Source organism: Hoplias malabaricus, chromosome 12, assembly GCF_029633855.1.
Source record: "Hoplias malabaricus isolate fHopMal1 chromosome 12, fHopMal1.hap1, whole genome shotgun sequence".
NCBI classification, from domain to species: Eukaryota; Metazoa; Chordata; class Actinopteri; order Characiformes; family Erythrinidae; genus Hoplias; species Hoplias malabaricus.
This window is the reverse complement of record NC_089811.1, coordinates 29,812,870-29,827,978: the sequence shown is the minus strand read 5'-3', so window position 1 is coordinate 29,827,978 and position 15,109 is coordinate 29,812,870. Positions and strand designations below refer to the sequence as shown.

Sequence of the window (15,109 nt, the reverse complement as noted above, 5' to 3'; positions counted from 1 at the left end):
TATTGAAATTGAATGTATTTTATAGTTCTTTCATTGCTTTGCCAGTCTATGAATTGTTAAAAACCCTGAAATGTCTGTAGTTTGTGGGATTTCTTCCTGCACATCCTACAACTGTATATTTTGGTAATCAGTTGTGTGTTATGACGTTCAGGTGGGAATGCGGCAGCTCGATCTTCGTCTCCAGCAAGCAAGCACCATCAGGAGAGTCGCTCACCCAAACTTGACAGCAGATCCAACCGTACTGTTGACCAGGGGAAGATTAAGACAATCGACAGCTTGTCTGCCAGTGAGGCTCTTATCCTCAAATCAGATACAGGCAAACTACGTTCTGACTCCCATAGCCGCTCACACTCCCCCAACCACAACACTTTACAGGCCCTAAAGGCAGATGGTCGGACCCCAGGCCTCAGAGCAGAATCTCCAAATCCAGGATCCCGTTCTTCCTCACCTAAACAGAAGACCCTCAGTTCAGGAAGGTCAAGTCCCTCTAGCACAAGTTCCCCACGCTCTTCATCACCACATGATAAGAACATACCACTGAAAGTCAGCCCCTCTTCGAAAGTCCGTCTAGACCCTCCTCGTGAGAGATCCAAATCTGACTCCTACACCCTGGACCCTGACACACTGAGAAAGAAAAAGGTGCCCCTTACAGAGCCACTAAGAGGTAGGTCTACGTCGCCCAAACCAAAACTCCCACCCAAAGAGGGGAAAGGAGGAAGCAGCAATGCTGAAAATCGTGCCCCATCTCCTCATGTTGTCCAGGAAAACCTGCATAGTGAAGTGGTAGAAGTATGCACTTCCAGTGCCCTGTTATCTAACGATGTAGATGAAAATTCAGAATTGCGCAATGCGGAAGAGGGCTCTTCCAAAGTACATTTCAGCATTGGAAAGGCTCCTGTCAAAGAGGAATCAGAGAGCCGTTCCTCACCCAAAGTCAGCCGGAAGACTTCAAGCAGACATGTGCGTCCCAAAAAGGACAAATCCGGCCCACTCTTTAAGGCTGAAAATGTACGTCTAACTGAACCTGCCAAACAGGCCATGTCACCCTCTGTGGCTGAATGTGCCCGAGCTGTCTTTGCAGCCTTCTTGTGGCACGAGGGTATTGTACACGATGCTATGGCCTGTTCTTCCTTCCTGAAGTTCAACCCTGAGCTTACCAAAGAGCATGCCCCCATTCGCAATTCACTCAGCTGCCAGCAGAGCCTAGATGAGAAGGAAAGCAAACTGAAAAACCGTCACTCACTGGAGATTTCCTCTGCTCTCAACATGTTCAACATCTCACCTCATGGACCTGACATCTCTAAGATGGGCAGCATCAACAAAAACAAGGTTCTCTCCATGCTTAAAGAGCCACCATTGCCTGAGAAGTGTGAGGATGGCAAAGGTGAGGCTGTCTGTTATGAGATGACCAGTCACTCATCCATGAGATCTAAATCTCTTCTGCCCCTCACTCTCCAGCACCTGGTTGCTTTTTGGGAGGACATCTCTATGGCAACAATCAAAGCTGCCACACAAAACATGATCTTCCCTAGCCCTGGCTCCAGTGCCATTCTGAAAAAGAAGGAGAATGAAAAAGACAGCAAGAAAACCAAGAAGGAGAAGAAGAAGAAAGAGAAAGCAGAGGTGCGCCCTAGGGGCAACCTATTTGGGGAGATGGCACAGCTAGCAATGGGAGGTCCAGAGAAAGATACTATTTGCGAACTTTGTGGAGAGTCTCATCCCTATCCTGTCACCTACCACATGAGACAGGCTCATCCAGGTATGAGAGTGGCTTTTTCAGTAGTTTTTTTTTTAAATATTAAAATATAATTTTTATACTACAATTGAGAAAAAATTGTAGTAATAAATAAATTAATGAGTCATAAGTGATTTCCGTTGTAATCTTTTAGGTTGTGGGCGTTATGCTGGAGGCCAAGGTTATAACAGTATTGGCCACTTCTGTGGTGGGTGGGCAGGGAACTGTGGAGATGGAGGCATAGGAGGGAGCACCTGGTATCTGGTTTGTGACCGTTGCAGAGAAAAGTATCTGAGAGAAAAACAAACTGCAGCTAGGGAGAAGGTATTGTTTAATTTCATAAATATGGTTTTGTGCATATCCACACCATGGTATAGCAGTTAGGTTTACAAGTTTTATTGTTGGTTCAGGTAAAGCAATCCAGGAAGAAGCCTCTGCAGGTGAAAACCCCTCGAGCACTTCCCACCATGGAGGCTCACCAGGTGATTCGTGCCAATGCTCTGTTTCTGCTGTCCCTGAGTAGTGCAGCTGAACCCAACCTACTGTGCCACCACCCACCCAAACCATTCCACACACATCTGCCCAGCCTCAAAGAGGGTGTTTCTGAAGAGCTGCCCAACAAAATGGGCTGCCTTTATCTGCAGACTCTGGCTCGGTGTGTACCCATTTGGTTATTACTTCATCATATAACTTTTCATATTTGCTTAAAATAATAGCAATATTCAGATTTATATTTAAATATTATAATCAAAATATTTTTATCATTTAAACCGTAAATGTGATGTGAGTTTGATCAGTATCTGCTGTTGCAGTCAACACACTGAGAACTTTGGGGCATACCAGGATGAAAATCTGTTTCAAGATGAGATGCGATACCTGAGATCAACTTCAGTTCCAGCCCCTTATATTTCTGTAACCCCAGATGCTTGCCCTAATGTCTTTGAAGAACCAGAGAGTAACATGAAGTCTATGCCACCTAGGTAACGGCCCATAGTATTCCTGGTGGTCATTTTACAAACTGAGGCAGAGAGTTGGACTTAACTATTTCCGTTTTTCTCTTCAATAGTCTGGAGACCAGTCCCATCACAGACAGTGACACAGCCAAGCGTACAGTATTCCAACGTTCTTACTCCGTTGTAGCTTCTGAATATGACAAACAGCACTCAGCCTCCCCAGCACGAGTAAAAGCAGTGCCCAGGCGAAGGGTCCACAGTGGAGATGCAGGTGTGCATAATCTTAAAAATGATATACATTAAAGATATCTTTTGATAAATTTTATTATATGGAATTGTGATAATCTGTTGTAGCACACTCATTTGTTCCAAAATAGATAGATATTCCTGTGTGAATAATAAATAAATGCATGTAGAGGGTCAATTAACGTACTCCATTTACCGTTTTGTTTGTTTGTTTGTTGGGGTTTTTTTTTGTAATAGAAGTGGGTTCCTCCCTCTTGCGGCATCCTTCTCCTGAGCTGTCTCGTCTGATCTCAGCTCATGGCTCCCTCAGTAAGGGCGAGAGGAATTTCCAGTGGCCTGTGCTTGCCTTTGTTATTCAGCACCATGATTTGGAAGGTCTAGAAGTAGCCATGAAGCATGCTCTGCGCAAATCTGCCTGCAGAGTATTTGCTATGGAAGTAAGTGATAACTGGTCAGATACTTTAACTGCTCAAAGTACATTTTTCTTGCCAGTGCTTTTTCTAATTTTTGGCTTTATGCTATTTATACAGAAACTAATAAATAACAATCATGTATGTTTTGACAGGCATTTAACTGGCTGCTGTGCAACGTGATTCAGACCACTTGTCTACATGATATCCTCTGGCACTTTGTAGCTTCTCTCACCCCATCTCCTTTTGAGCCAGAAGAGGACGAAGAGGAGGACAACAAAGGGAACAAAGAAATTGTGGAGCCGGTGTGTGGCACTTATTAAGTTTTAAGCTGTTTCTTATTTACTCAGAGAAGTTTGCTTGCGGTTATTGCCTTTCTTAATACTGTTGATTAATATCAGATTTTTTTGCGGCCAGGACAGACCCTTTTAAGATTTTGAAGATGGGATTGAAAAGATTGCCTACATTTGAATGCTGTCTGTTCTGTTGTGTTGCAGGAGAAAGACTTGGGGGTGTGTGAACATCCACTCTCTGACATTGTCATTGCTGGGGAGGCAGCCCACCCACTACCACATACCTTCCATCGACTCCTTCAGACTATTTCTGACCTGATGATGTCACTGCCCAGTGGTAGCTCCCTCCAACAAATGGCGCTCAGGTAACTGATCCTCTATAAACGTCACCTGAATATGCATTATTTCCAGTAGAAATTTCTTCTGACAAAAATATTTTATCATTTTAAATTCAACAGGTGCTGGAGCCTCAAATTTAAACAGTCGGACCACCAGTTTCTGCATCAGAGTAATGTTTTCCATCACATCAACAATATCCTGTCGAAATCAGATGATGGGGACAGTGAGGAGAGCTTTAATATCAGTGTGCACTCTGGATATGAAGCCATCAGCCAGGTTTTAATTTTGCTGTTTCTTCTCACTAATTCAGCACAATGTTCAAGTCAAACTTGGTCGGTGCTCTCAAAACATTTACCAGTTAACTAAATAAGAAACTACCTAATTATTTATATTTTTTTAATGATTTAAATAATTTTTATATGTAAAACACCACCTTTGAAAAAATTAAGGTAGATGGGGGGACACTAACTGTATTTATCCACTTATGCTTAAAAAAAAGTAAAAAATCTCTGATCTACTTTACCAGAGTATTTATTTTTAGAAAAGCTGTCTCAGTAGTATATCATTTCATCATTCCCAAAGATTTTTTTCAAAAGTATAAAACAGTAATATCTAAAGGTCTAATCAGATCTTCTCATCAGATTTAGATTTTGTATCAGAGTCAGATATGTGTATCATTAAACACTTATTAACACTCAATGTTTTTCTTTGAATACAGGAGCTGTGTGTTGTAACCTGCTTAAAGGACTTGACCAGTGTAGTAGACATAAAAACATCCAGCCGGCCAGCTATGATTGGCAGCCTAACAGATGGCTCCACTGAGACTTTCTGGGAGTCAGGGGATGAAGACAAGAACAAGACTAAGAGCATCACTATCAGCTGTGTGAAGGGTATCAATGCGTCATACGTGTTTGTCCATGTAGACAACTCCCGGGACATTGGGGTGTGTATAGAACTTGTGAATATCTGTTTGAAAATGATTGACAATTTGTAGTGATTTGTTGCGTTAATTAACATTTGTTAGTTATTTAACAATGAAATGCTCTGTCTGCTTTTTCTGATCTATTAGAACAAAGTCACTTCAATGACGTTTCTATGTGGAAAGGCAGTGGAAGACCTCTGCAGGATCAAACAGGTATGCCTTCAAATGTCACTTTGCTTTACTTTAAACATCTCTTAACTGCTGTATGGTTCTGTTGGCAGTTTTAGAGCTTAAAGTAAAGTAAAATATGATCATGTCAGTTTAGAATTTTCAATCTGGTGAACAGCGATGAAGCCACAGTGAAATATGTGTTGTTTTAGATTGACCTGGATTCAAGGCACATGGGATGGGTGACCAGTGAGCTGCCTGGAGGAGACCATCATGTAATCAAAATAGAGATGAAAGGCCCTGAGAACACACTGAGGGTCAGGCAGGTTAAAGTGCTTGGTTGGAAGGAGGGTGACAGCATCAAGATACCTGGACAGATCTCTGCCAGCATGGCCCAACAAAAGAACTGTGAAGCAGAGACCTTGCGTGTATTCCGCCTGATTACATCGCAGGTTTGTGTGAATGTGTTTTTAAAGGATGAACCTAATTTTCAGGTTGTACAAAATTGGGGACTATTGTGAAGATGTACATATATATGTAATGTTACATGAAATATGTCTGAGGGTGCAAACGTTTCTCTGTAATTATTGTATAGGTATTTGGGAAGCTGATTTGTGGGGATGCAGAACCTACTCCAGAACAGGAGGAGAAGAACCTGCTGTCATCACCTGAGGGTGAAGAGAAGGTCAGTGACAGGGTCTGCTTTAATCACTAGAACTAATCTGGTAATTGTGTGTCCATTTAATAATTCAGTTTATTACTAATTTTATCCCAGGCACCATCAGATGCAGACTTAAAAGAACACATGGTTGGTATCATCTTCAGCAGGAGCAAGCTTACTAATCTTCAGAAACAGGTACAACATCAAAATAAGTTAAAGTCTGAGTAATAGAGATATGAAATCAAAAGGATTAATCTCTCACATTGATTTATTTCATTTGTCCTCAGGTGTGTGCCCACATTGTGCAGGCCATTCGGATGGAAGCTACTCGTGTGCGGGAGGAGTGGGAGCATGCCATATCCAGTAAGGAGAATGCCAACTCCCAACCAAGTGATGATGATGCCTCTTCAGATGCATACTGCTTTGAGTTACTGTCAATGGTGCTGGCTCTGAGTGGATCTAATGTGGGCAGGCAGTATTTGGCTCAACAACTCACTCTTCTACAGGATCTCTTCTCTCTCCTACACACAGCTTCTCCCCGTGTTCAAAGACAGGTGTGTAATTTATGCCCAGTTTTCTTTCCTTTCACACACAGTAGAATCTGTTATATCCTTGGCTGCCTTTGGTATTAATGACCTTGATATCCTCACAGGTGACGTCACTGCTTAGACGTGTCCTTCCCGAGGTAACTCCTGTGCGCTTGGCCAGTGTAATTGGAGTAAAGTCCTTGCCACCAGCAGATATCAGTGACATCATTCACTCAACTGAGAAGGGTGATTGGAATAAGCTGGGAATCCTGGACATGTTTCTAGGCTGCATTGCTAAGGCCCTCACTGTGCAGCTGAAGGCCAAAGGTACCACCATTGTTGGCACAGCTGGGATGGCTGCAGGCAAAGGTGTCACAACAGTCACGTTGCCCATGATTTTTAATTCAAGGTAAGCTTACCTAAGAATATACACTTCACAATTTTTAGATTTGTTCTCTTTTATATGATATTAACTCTGCTTTGTGTGTCTGTGTGTAGTTACATTCGGCGAGGGGAGAGTCACTGGTGGATGAAAGGATCGACCCCACCTCAGATTGCTGAGATTATAATTAAGCTGGTTAAAGATATGGCCGCTGTTAGTTTTCAGTTTTTAAATTTTCTTTTTCACTCTTATAAATTCCACGTTTATATTGGTTTTGAATGTTGTTAGGTTCAAGATCCATAGATCTTTTCTTCTCCACAGGGTCATCTCTCAGATGCCTGGTCCAGAGTGACAAAAAATGCCATTGCTGAGACCATTATTGCTCTCACTAAAATGGAAGAGGAGCACCGTTCACCAGTGCGCTGCATTGCTACCACGCGGGTATGACTAAGGTTTTCATGAATCATTCCCTTCTGTCCTGCTGGAACATACGTCAGCTTGCCAAGCATTCTTCAGCAAATCTACATTACATAGGCTGGGTGGATGGACCTGCATAAAACTAATTTTTCCTCAAAAACACTAAAGTTCCAACCAGTTTTAATAAATAAAATAAAAAAAGGAGAAAGAGGCCCATATACATGTAATAATGTGTCTTGTTTGAACACTGCTTCTTAAGCAGTAAACACAAATAAATATTTTATTAAAGTTAATCCAAGGTCAGTTGTGGTACTGCAGATTATCAGATTTTGAAAAAGCATCAAGTTAAACCTTATATATTCATATTGTTTGTGCACAGTTATGGCTGGCTCTTGCCTCCCTGTGTGTGCTGGATCAGGACCATGTGGACCGGCTGTCTTCAGGCCGCTGGATGGGCAAAGATGGCCAGCAAAAGCAGATGGTAAAGCGTACAAATTTAAACAGGCCCATGGGGACAATAAAGAGCCACAAATACACAATTACTTAATCCAGGAAAGACTACTTACCATCTTTCACATTTGTTTACAGCCTATGTGTGATAACCATGATGATGGAGAGACCGCAGCCATCATCTTGTGTAATGTGTGTGGAAACCTGTGCACTGACTGTGATCGATTCCTCCACTTGCACCGGCGAACACGCTCTCACCAGCGACAGGTATATTCTAATACCGGCTTGTCCTGTGTAATAAGGACAAAGTACAAAATTGTAATATTTAAAAAATTACATAATTTCTTGCAATATATTGAGAACATGTATACTACCAATAAAAGATATTGTGGTAATTACATCATTTAATTCTTGAAAATCAATGCATAGAAGAAGAAATGCATAAGAATTGTCAGTGATTGTCCTGGATGCTTGAATTATGTCTCTCCCTTACACACTCTGGAATACATAATGAAGCTGATTTTCCCATTGGTGGCTATTTGTAAAGGTTTTTAAGGAGGAAGAGGAGGCCATTAAAGTAGACCTGCATGAAGGCTGTGGAAGGACCAAACTCTTCTGGCTCATGGCATTGGCTGACTCCAAGACTATGAAGGCCATGGTGGAGTTCAGAGAACACACAGGTGAGGTGGCTTAGTGCTAATGGAAACATGCCATTATGTTAGTTTTAATTTAGACAAAAAAAATACTGTGTACAGAATGAATACACTCAAGGCCCCCTTTAGAATTACATCAAATATAAAATTCGCATATGGATGTATCCCGTCTCCTCCAGGTAAACCCGCTTCAAGCAGTTCAGATGCCTGCCGTTTCTGTGGTACAAGGAATGGCACAGAATTGTCCGCAGTGGGAAGCGTGTGCTCAGACCCTGACTGTCAGGTACAAAGCTTTAGCAAGTCCTAGAAACATACACAGCCTACGTGTGTATAAATGGTCAGTGTCAAAGGAAAACAAATGTAGCAAAAAGTCAGTGTGTAACTGTAATGTGACCATAGTGACACATGGACATGTTGTTTGTGTAGGAGTATGCAAAACTGGCCTGCAGTAAGACTCATGTGTGTGGTCACCCTTGTGGTGGAGTGAAAAATGAGGAGCTGTGTTTGCCCTGTCTTCATGGTTGTGACAAGAGCACTGGCTGTCTCAAGCAAGATGCTGATGACATGTGCATGATCTGTTTCACTGAAGCTCTGTCTGCTGCCCCTGCCATCCAGGTACTGAATATTAAACTATAACTATCGTCACAGGACTCTGTTGGCTTATACATTAATTCTCAGGACATAATGATGCTGTAGGTCTGACAGGTTTCTGTCTGTTCTTAGCTGGACTGCAGTCATGTGTTCCATCTCCAGTGTACGCGCAGAGTCCTGGAGAACCGTTGGCTTGGACCAAGAATAACTTTTGGGTTTATGTCATGTCCTATCTGTAAGGTACATAATTTGTTATATACTCCATGAAGAGTTGGAGAGAATCATGGTTTGCATAAACAGAAAATTTGAAGTGGATGTACATATGTAATTTTTTGTTATCTTCCCTGCTCTAGAACAAAATTAACCATTCAGTGATCAAAGATCTGCTGGATCCCATTAAAGAACTTTATGAAGACGTGAGGAGAAAAGCTTTAATGAGACTGGAATATGAAGGCCTGCACAAGAGTGAGGCCATCACAACGCCAGGAGCCCGCTTTTACAATGACCCCGCTGGATTTGCTATGAATAGATATGCATATTATGTCTGCTACAAGTGCAAAAAGGTTAGCTTCGCCAGATTCAAGACATTTGATACTTAATCGTTTGAATAAATAGGTAATGGTAAAGGTAATCTAGCCGTCAGCTTATCATTATATATATTTTGGCTTGTATTTGAGCCATGTTGGACCTCGTCTCAATTGCTGTTGTGAACAGAAAATTATAATGGAATAGATTAAATGGAATTTCATGCATTTTAAGACATGATCTGAAAGGCATGATATGAGGTAAAACAAGACATCACTTGATTTATTTTTTTGTGTTTTGTCAAGGCACTAAAATGCTGTTATCTTACTTTATAATAACATTAATTAATTTTAAGTACTTTAAGTGTACATAGCTTACCAGATGAAGTTTGGGAACTGAATGTTGACTTCTGCAGGCTTATTTTGGGGGAGAGGCACGCTGTGATGCAGAGGCAGGACAAGGTGATGACTACGACCCCAGTGAGCTCATCTGTGGAGCATGCTCAGATGTGTCTAGGGCACAGGTTAGTGGAAAATATAGCTTTTGAAAAACGTCAGATAAAAAGAGAGTTTTAAGTTTATACTTGCATATGTGTCATCAGGGTGGTGCTTACTTTCACATGCAGAGCCTGATCCTATGTTGTTATTTTTATCGTTGTATTTGGGGAAAAATGATTCATATTTGTTGTTAGCAGTATCATATTGATAAAAGTATTTCTTCTTTGCAGATGTGTTCTAAACACGGGACAGACTTCCTTGAGTACAAATGCCGTTACTGCTGTTCTGTTGCTGTGTTCTTTTGCTTTGGGACCACACACTTCTGCAACGCCTGTCATGATGACTTCCAGAGAATGACCAGTGTCCCCAAAGAAGAGCTGCCTCATTGTCCAGCTGGTAAACCTTTTTTGTTTTGGTTTTGCTTGGAAGAAAAGTACTACTTCAATTCAAATGAATAGAATAACTGTTCAGATTCTAAGCACCATGTCTGTGAAATCCACATATTCTTTCCTTCTTTGACAGGTCCTAAGGGTAAACAGCTGGAGGGGAGTGAGTGTCCTCTGCATGTTGTGCATCCTCCCACTGGAGAAGAGTTTGCACTGGGTTGTGGTGTGTGCAGAAATGCTCATACCTTCTAAATGACAGATCTGTATTGGACTCCCGGTTTGAGTCCCTGTTTAATCTGTTCTGCTTAAACTGCAGACACCTGCATAAGTCCAGTCAGAATGCACTTGCCATGTATGTCTGGCTCTGAGGAGGCAGGGAAATGCCACAGTGCTTCAGGATTCAGTTTCTCTCTCTTAGAATGGGCCCTGAAGAGTACAGGAGATTAAAAAAAATAATGGAAATCTAATTTGTGACGTGTTTGCATGCAGCCGTTTTAACCCTCGGCTACCATATACGTTGCACACCACCCGATCACTGAAGTGTAACAATATGTAAACTGACTCTTTTCGTAATCCTGTACAGTATTCTCCAATATTGAGTGCATCATGGCTTGGCAGAAAAGCTAAGAATATATAAGTGAACTGTCAAGAATGTTTTGTTGGGAGGAAAATAGTGTACGATTTATCTAATCTTGTATATAGTGATAGTATCCAAAATAGGTGTATTCAGATGTTGCTACTTTACACTTCAGTTTTGTTTGATATTCTGGGTTTTGTTTTGAGCCAGAACTTTTAATGAAGTGCAATACTGGGTGTGCCTCCTATCTTGCAGCTGTAAACATGGAATGTATGTCAATAAGAGCCACTGTACATTTTTATACAGTGATACACGCCATTGTGTTTTCCCCCGGCAAATATAACAAATATCATCATCTCTGTGCTCAGAACACTTTGATGGGCCTACATGTCTGAGGGTCACTGTGAACCCTTTCAACTCCACAATGTTATAAAGTGGTACAAACCCTTTTTTTGTCTTTTTAAATTGTTAAAAGGTGAGTATGTTCTACCATTGTATTGTAAGAACAGAACATAATTTTTGGCAGGGGCCAGCCTTCACACCAAAAGAAAAGGAAAAAAACTGAAATTGTGAATCTTTTTTGGAAGTGTGAGAATGTGTGGAAGTGTGATGAACAGCTGCTGTAAAAGAAAAAAATGCTACTTGTAAATCTGCTCTGTATTATCTGTGGTGGATAGAGTCGGATGGTAATAAACCAGATTCTCTGTTCTGCAAGGTACATTATGAAAGTGTCATGTGTTTTCTTTTTCTAACGTAATAAGTGCTTAATATTCAATGTCCCCCAAATGTAAATATTTGTCCATCTTTTTTTCTTCAGTAAAAATCTGCACTGCTGAGAATGTTTTATACCAGAAGAAGAAACATTTCTGTGTGGATATCTGTCAGACACAATAGTAGGAGTAAGGTTGGGTACAAATGTTGAATTATTAATTCATTATCTGTAACCTTTATCCAGTTCAGGGTCGCGGTGGGTCCAGAGTCTACCTGGAATCATTGGGCGCAAGGCGGGAATACACCCTGGAGGGGGTGCCAGTCCTTCACAGGGCAACACAGACACACACATTCACTCACACACACACCTACGGAAAATTTTTGAGTCTACCTACCAACGTGTTTTTTTTTTTTTTTTTTTTGGGACTGTGGGAGGAAAACAGAGCACCCGAGGAAACCCACGCAGACAACACACCAACTCCTCACAGACAGTCACCCAGAGCGGGAATCCTACCTACAACCTCCAGGTCCCTGGAGCTGTGACTGCGACACTACCTGCTGCACCACCGTGCTGCCCTATGTTGAATTATCTTAAATACAATTCCAGGTCACACAAATTGATGTAGAGTTGTGCTACATTACTTAAATTGTGCAGTTTTTCCAACGCATTCCTTTCCATACAACTTTTAATCCTCTGACTTTCTGAAACACTAACCTGGAAACTGCTGAGTGCCTTTTCACATTGAACTTATTTTCACTCCATAGAAGCCTAGTATATATATACAGCTTATTGTGGCTTAATGTATTGAGCGCAACCTGTCAGAACTCAGGTTCTCGCATGTTGTTCATCATAACTACTATTAAAATTCATATATGGATGACCCAGTAACCCATAGTGTTAAATATAATCTGAGATTTGAATTTGACATTTTCACATGGTCTCTCAACTGGACAAGCTAACATTTGTAAATGAAATGGTTGTTTCCTCGGAGAACTCCGCTTCCCTCCCACAATCCAAAAACACATTAATATTTGGATTGACTGTTCGAAGTATTCATGTGAGTGAATACGTGTGGTGATCTGTCGTGTGTTCATTAATTGCAATGATTCCGAGTAGGATCTGGACCAACCGTGATGAAGTTACGGCAAACGAATGAATGTTTCTATGGGTGCTAGTGATGTGTCGGTCGCGAACGAACCGGTTCAAAGAGCCGGCTCTTGTAAGTGAACGATGAGAGCCGGTTCCCGTCTAAGACCGAGCCATTTTTTTCTAAGGCTTGTCATTCAACCAATCAGAGAACAACAAGCAAAGCTGAGACACTCGGTTTTCCTGAATGCCAATCTGCCTTCCAAAAAATAGTTGAAGAAAATGTTAAATCAGTTTTGCACTTTGCAGAGTACAGTGGAACCTCTACTTACGAACGTGACCCGGTTCGTAAGTGGAAAAGTTCGTTCTCGAGTCAATTTTCCCCATGTAAAATAATTTAAAAGCAATTAATGCGTTCCAGCCCCACCCCGAAAGTTACATTTTTAAACTGATAAATGTTTACAAAACTCTCAAATTATTAAAAAAAAATACATGTAGCATTACTAAAAATACAGAAATACAGTGGTAACAGTAATAAACGACTGGCTGGACGAGTAACACAGGCACTGGCTGTATGACGGGAGGTGGAGGTGGGTGAAATAACGAAGAGTAGGCGGGTGAAAGTGGGGAGACGAAGCGTAGATACGGCTTAACTTAGCAGTCTGCTATTTACACTGATGCTAAATTGCTAAAACTACAATTTGCTAATCTTAAAAGCTCGAGAGTCAAGAAAACGAGAGGAAATGGGTCAATGACTCAAGTCTGGGCGTGCTAGGAGACTTGTCTATTGGGGTCAGTGGCCATTTCCAGCCGCCGGCTCGGCGGAGCCTCGGGTTCGTTTATAGAGTCATGGTTTGTTGGTGGGGGCAAAAAATATTCAAATGCCTGGTTCGTATCTTGGAAAGTTCGTTAGTATAGGTTCCACTGTATTTGTTTATTTTATTAATCAGAAATGGATGATTATTTAATTTAATGAGATATTTTGTAATACTTACCTTTTGGGTTCCATTGGCTTTATTTCAGAATTTACAAGTGATTTTTTATTAAGGTGTTTAAATAAAACTCCAGTTATTTATACAATTGAAGGTGTGAGTGCAATCAGTGAGTTATTACAAGACAGCCATTAAAACAATTGGCCATTGCAACACTTTATTATTTTTAATATTGAACAATAATATTTTGTCCATATAGTGATGTAAAATTTAGGTAATATTGTTCTGTACCAGTGGAAATAAGATCACTTATAAAACTGGCGAGAGCCGCTGATGCAGTTGAGACCACTGATAAAACTGGCGAGGAACTGCTGGCGAAATGTACGCCACTAATAAAACTGGCAAACGAACTGGCGAGCTCTGTCGCCATTCAACTCGTCATTTCCGCTCGCCAGTCACCACGCAGAGATCCAACTCCTATTGAAAAGTAGAGATACTAGTCAGGAAGTCTCGAGTTTAACACTTCAATTAGAGTGACCAAACGTCCTCTTTTACCTGGACATGTCCTCTTTTTTTAAACTTAAAAAATGTCCGGGCGGAATTTCACAAACGTCCGGGGTTTTGTTTTTCTAGAGTTTACATAGAATTTCGAAAAGCATTTCGTTCATAAACTAGTCCCGCCCTCCCCTACTCCGATTAGTTCGCTTGAGTGAGAAGGGGGAGTAGCCTAAACTTTTCGGATTGGACGATAACCTTCTCTGTAAACATTTAATTGGTCAGTCTGCACGTCAGTAGTCCTTGTTTACGTCAGGCAAAGCTCATGTACCTAGCCTCATCTCAAGCAGCTATGCCGAAACGTAAATGTAAGTTCTCGGGTGAATTAAAAAAGAAATCCCCATGTTTTGTGTAGCAAATAAAGGTGTAAAGGACCTAAAAGCACACATAGGTTCAGCTAAGCATACACATAGGTTCAGCTAAGCATACAACGGCAGCGAGAGGCGAGGATGCGGAGGTGGGGCCCGGGCCTGTATCTTATCCAGCTCATTTTTCAACACAGAACAGGTAAATACAGGAGGCCGTGGTCAAATTAGTAGTGTCTGTTAATGTCTTGTTTTATTTTGTGCAGATAGCTGTCAACTAGTTTGGCTCCGTGACTGACGGCTGTGGACGGTTCACAGAAAAGTCTACCGAGGCTAACCTAAATACATTAACCCTAAAACTCATCTTTGTTCATCGGATTTTCACAAAATTTATTTCCAAAATAACCTTTAGTGTCTACATAACTGCATACATTCGCCTTCTTTCAGTGAATATGCAGTATTCCCTGCGTCTATCAGTTTTATTCGGTGTTGTGTGCCGGTCCAAGTGGATCAGACACAGCAGTGCTGCTGGAGTTTTTATACACTGTCAACTGACTGTCCACTGCCATTGGTCCAAGTTGTAGATCCAGTTGATCTTCTGTGGATATAAACATCATACCAACAGTTGGTACTGAACAGGTGCCACATGTAGATTACGATGGAGTACATGGTGTATGTCCTCACTGTCCAAAGAAAAGCATCTAAATTGCAAATTTACAGGAGGTGAAATAAACCTTTATAAATTTAAGTGGAAATCAATGAAAAAAGATTTTATAAGTAAAGCATT

The 15,109-nt window shown here is 41.2% G+C and overlaps 1 protein-coding gene across 12 annotated transcripts in view; it reads left to right on the top strand.

The window, feature by feature from the left end:
- Nucleotides 1-11,468, top strand: part of mycbp2 (MYC binding protein 2) — an 81,796-nt gene extending 70,328 nt beyond the window's left edge. For 11 of the 12 annotated variants that reach the window (XM_066686819.1, XM_066686829.1, XM_066686825.1 and 8 more), the window contains 28 exons: nt 152-1,759; nt 1,890-2,059; nt 2,146-2,390; nt 2,548-2,715; nt 2,802-2,959; nt 3,172-3,371; nt 3,500-3,649; nt 3,842-4,002; nt 4,096-4,252; nt 4,695-4,919; nt 5,046-5,111; nt 5,279-5,518; nt 5,662-5,751; nt 5,842-5,922; nt 6,015-6,281; nt 6,380-6,663; nt 6,753-6,849; nt 6,958-7,077; nt 7,433-7,534; nt 7,642-7,770; nt 8,051-8,183; nt 8,336-8,439; nt 8,583-8,771; nt 8,880-8,987; nt 9,101-9,310; nt 9,688-9,795; nt 10,000-10,165; nt 10,292-11,468. In XM_066686819.1, coding sequence (XP_066542916.1) covers nt 152-1,759; nt 1,890-2,059; nt 2,146-2,390; nt 2,548-2,715; nt 2,802-2,959; nt 3,172-3,371; nt 3,500-3,649; nt 3,842-4,002; nt 4,096-4,252; nt 4,695-4,919; nt 5,046-5,111; nt 5,279-5,518; nt 5,662-5,751; nt 5,842-5,922; nt 6,015-6,281; nt 6,380-6,663; nt 6,753-6,849; nt 6,958-7,077; nt 7,433-7,534; nt 7,642-7,770; nt 8,051-8,183; nt 8,336-8,439; nt 8,583-8,771; nt 8,880-8,987; nt 9,101-9,310; nt 9,688-9,795; nt 10,000-10,165; nt 10,292-10,407 — 5,852 coding nt within the window. In that variant the 3' untranslated portion in view covers nt 10,408-11,468. The remainder of the gene's footprint in view (nt 1-151; nt 1,760-1,889; nt 2,060-2,145; nt 2,391-2,547; nt 2,716-2,801; nt 2,960-3,171; nt 3,372-3,499; nt 3,650-3,841; nt 4,003-4,095; nt 4,253-4,694; nt 4,920-5,045; nt 5,112-5,278; nt 5,519-5,661; nt 5,752-5,841; nt 5,923-6,014; nt 6,282-6,379; nt 6,664-6,752; nt 6,850-6,957; nt 7,078-7,432; nt 7,535-7,641; nt 7,771-8,050; nt 8,184-8,335; nt 8,440-8,582; nt 8,772-8,879; nt 8,988-9,100; nt 9,311-9,687; nt 9,796-9,999; nt 10,166-10,291) is intronic. The other variant, XM_066686818.1, reaches the window with a different exon arrangement.
- The last annotated feature ends 3,641 nt before the right edge of the window (nt 11,469-15,109 follow it).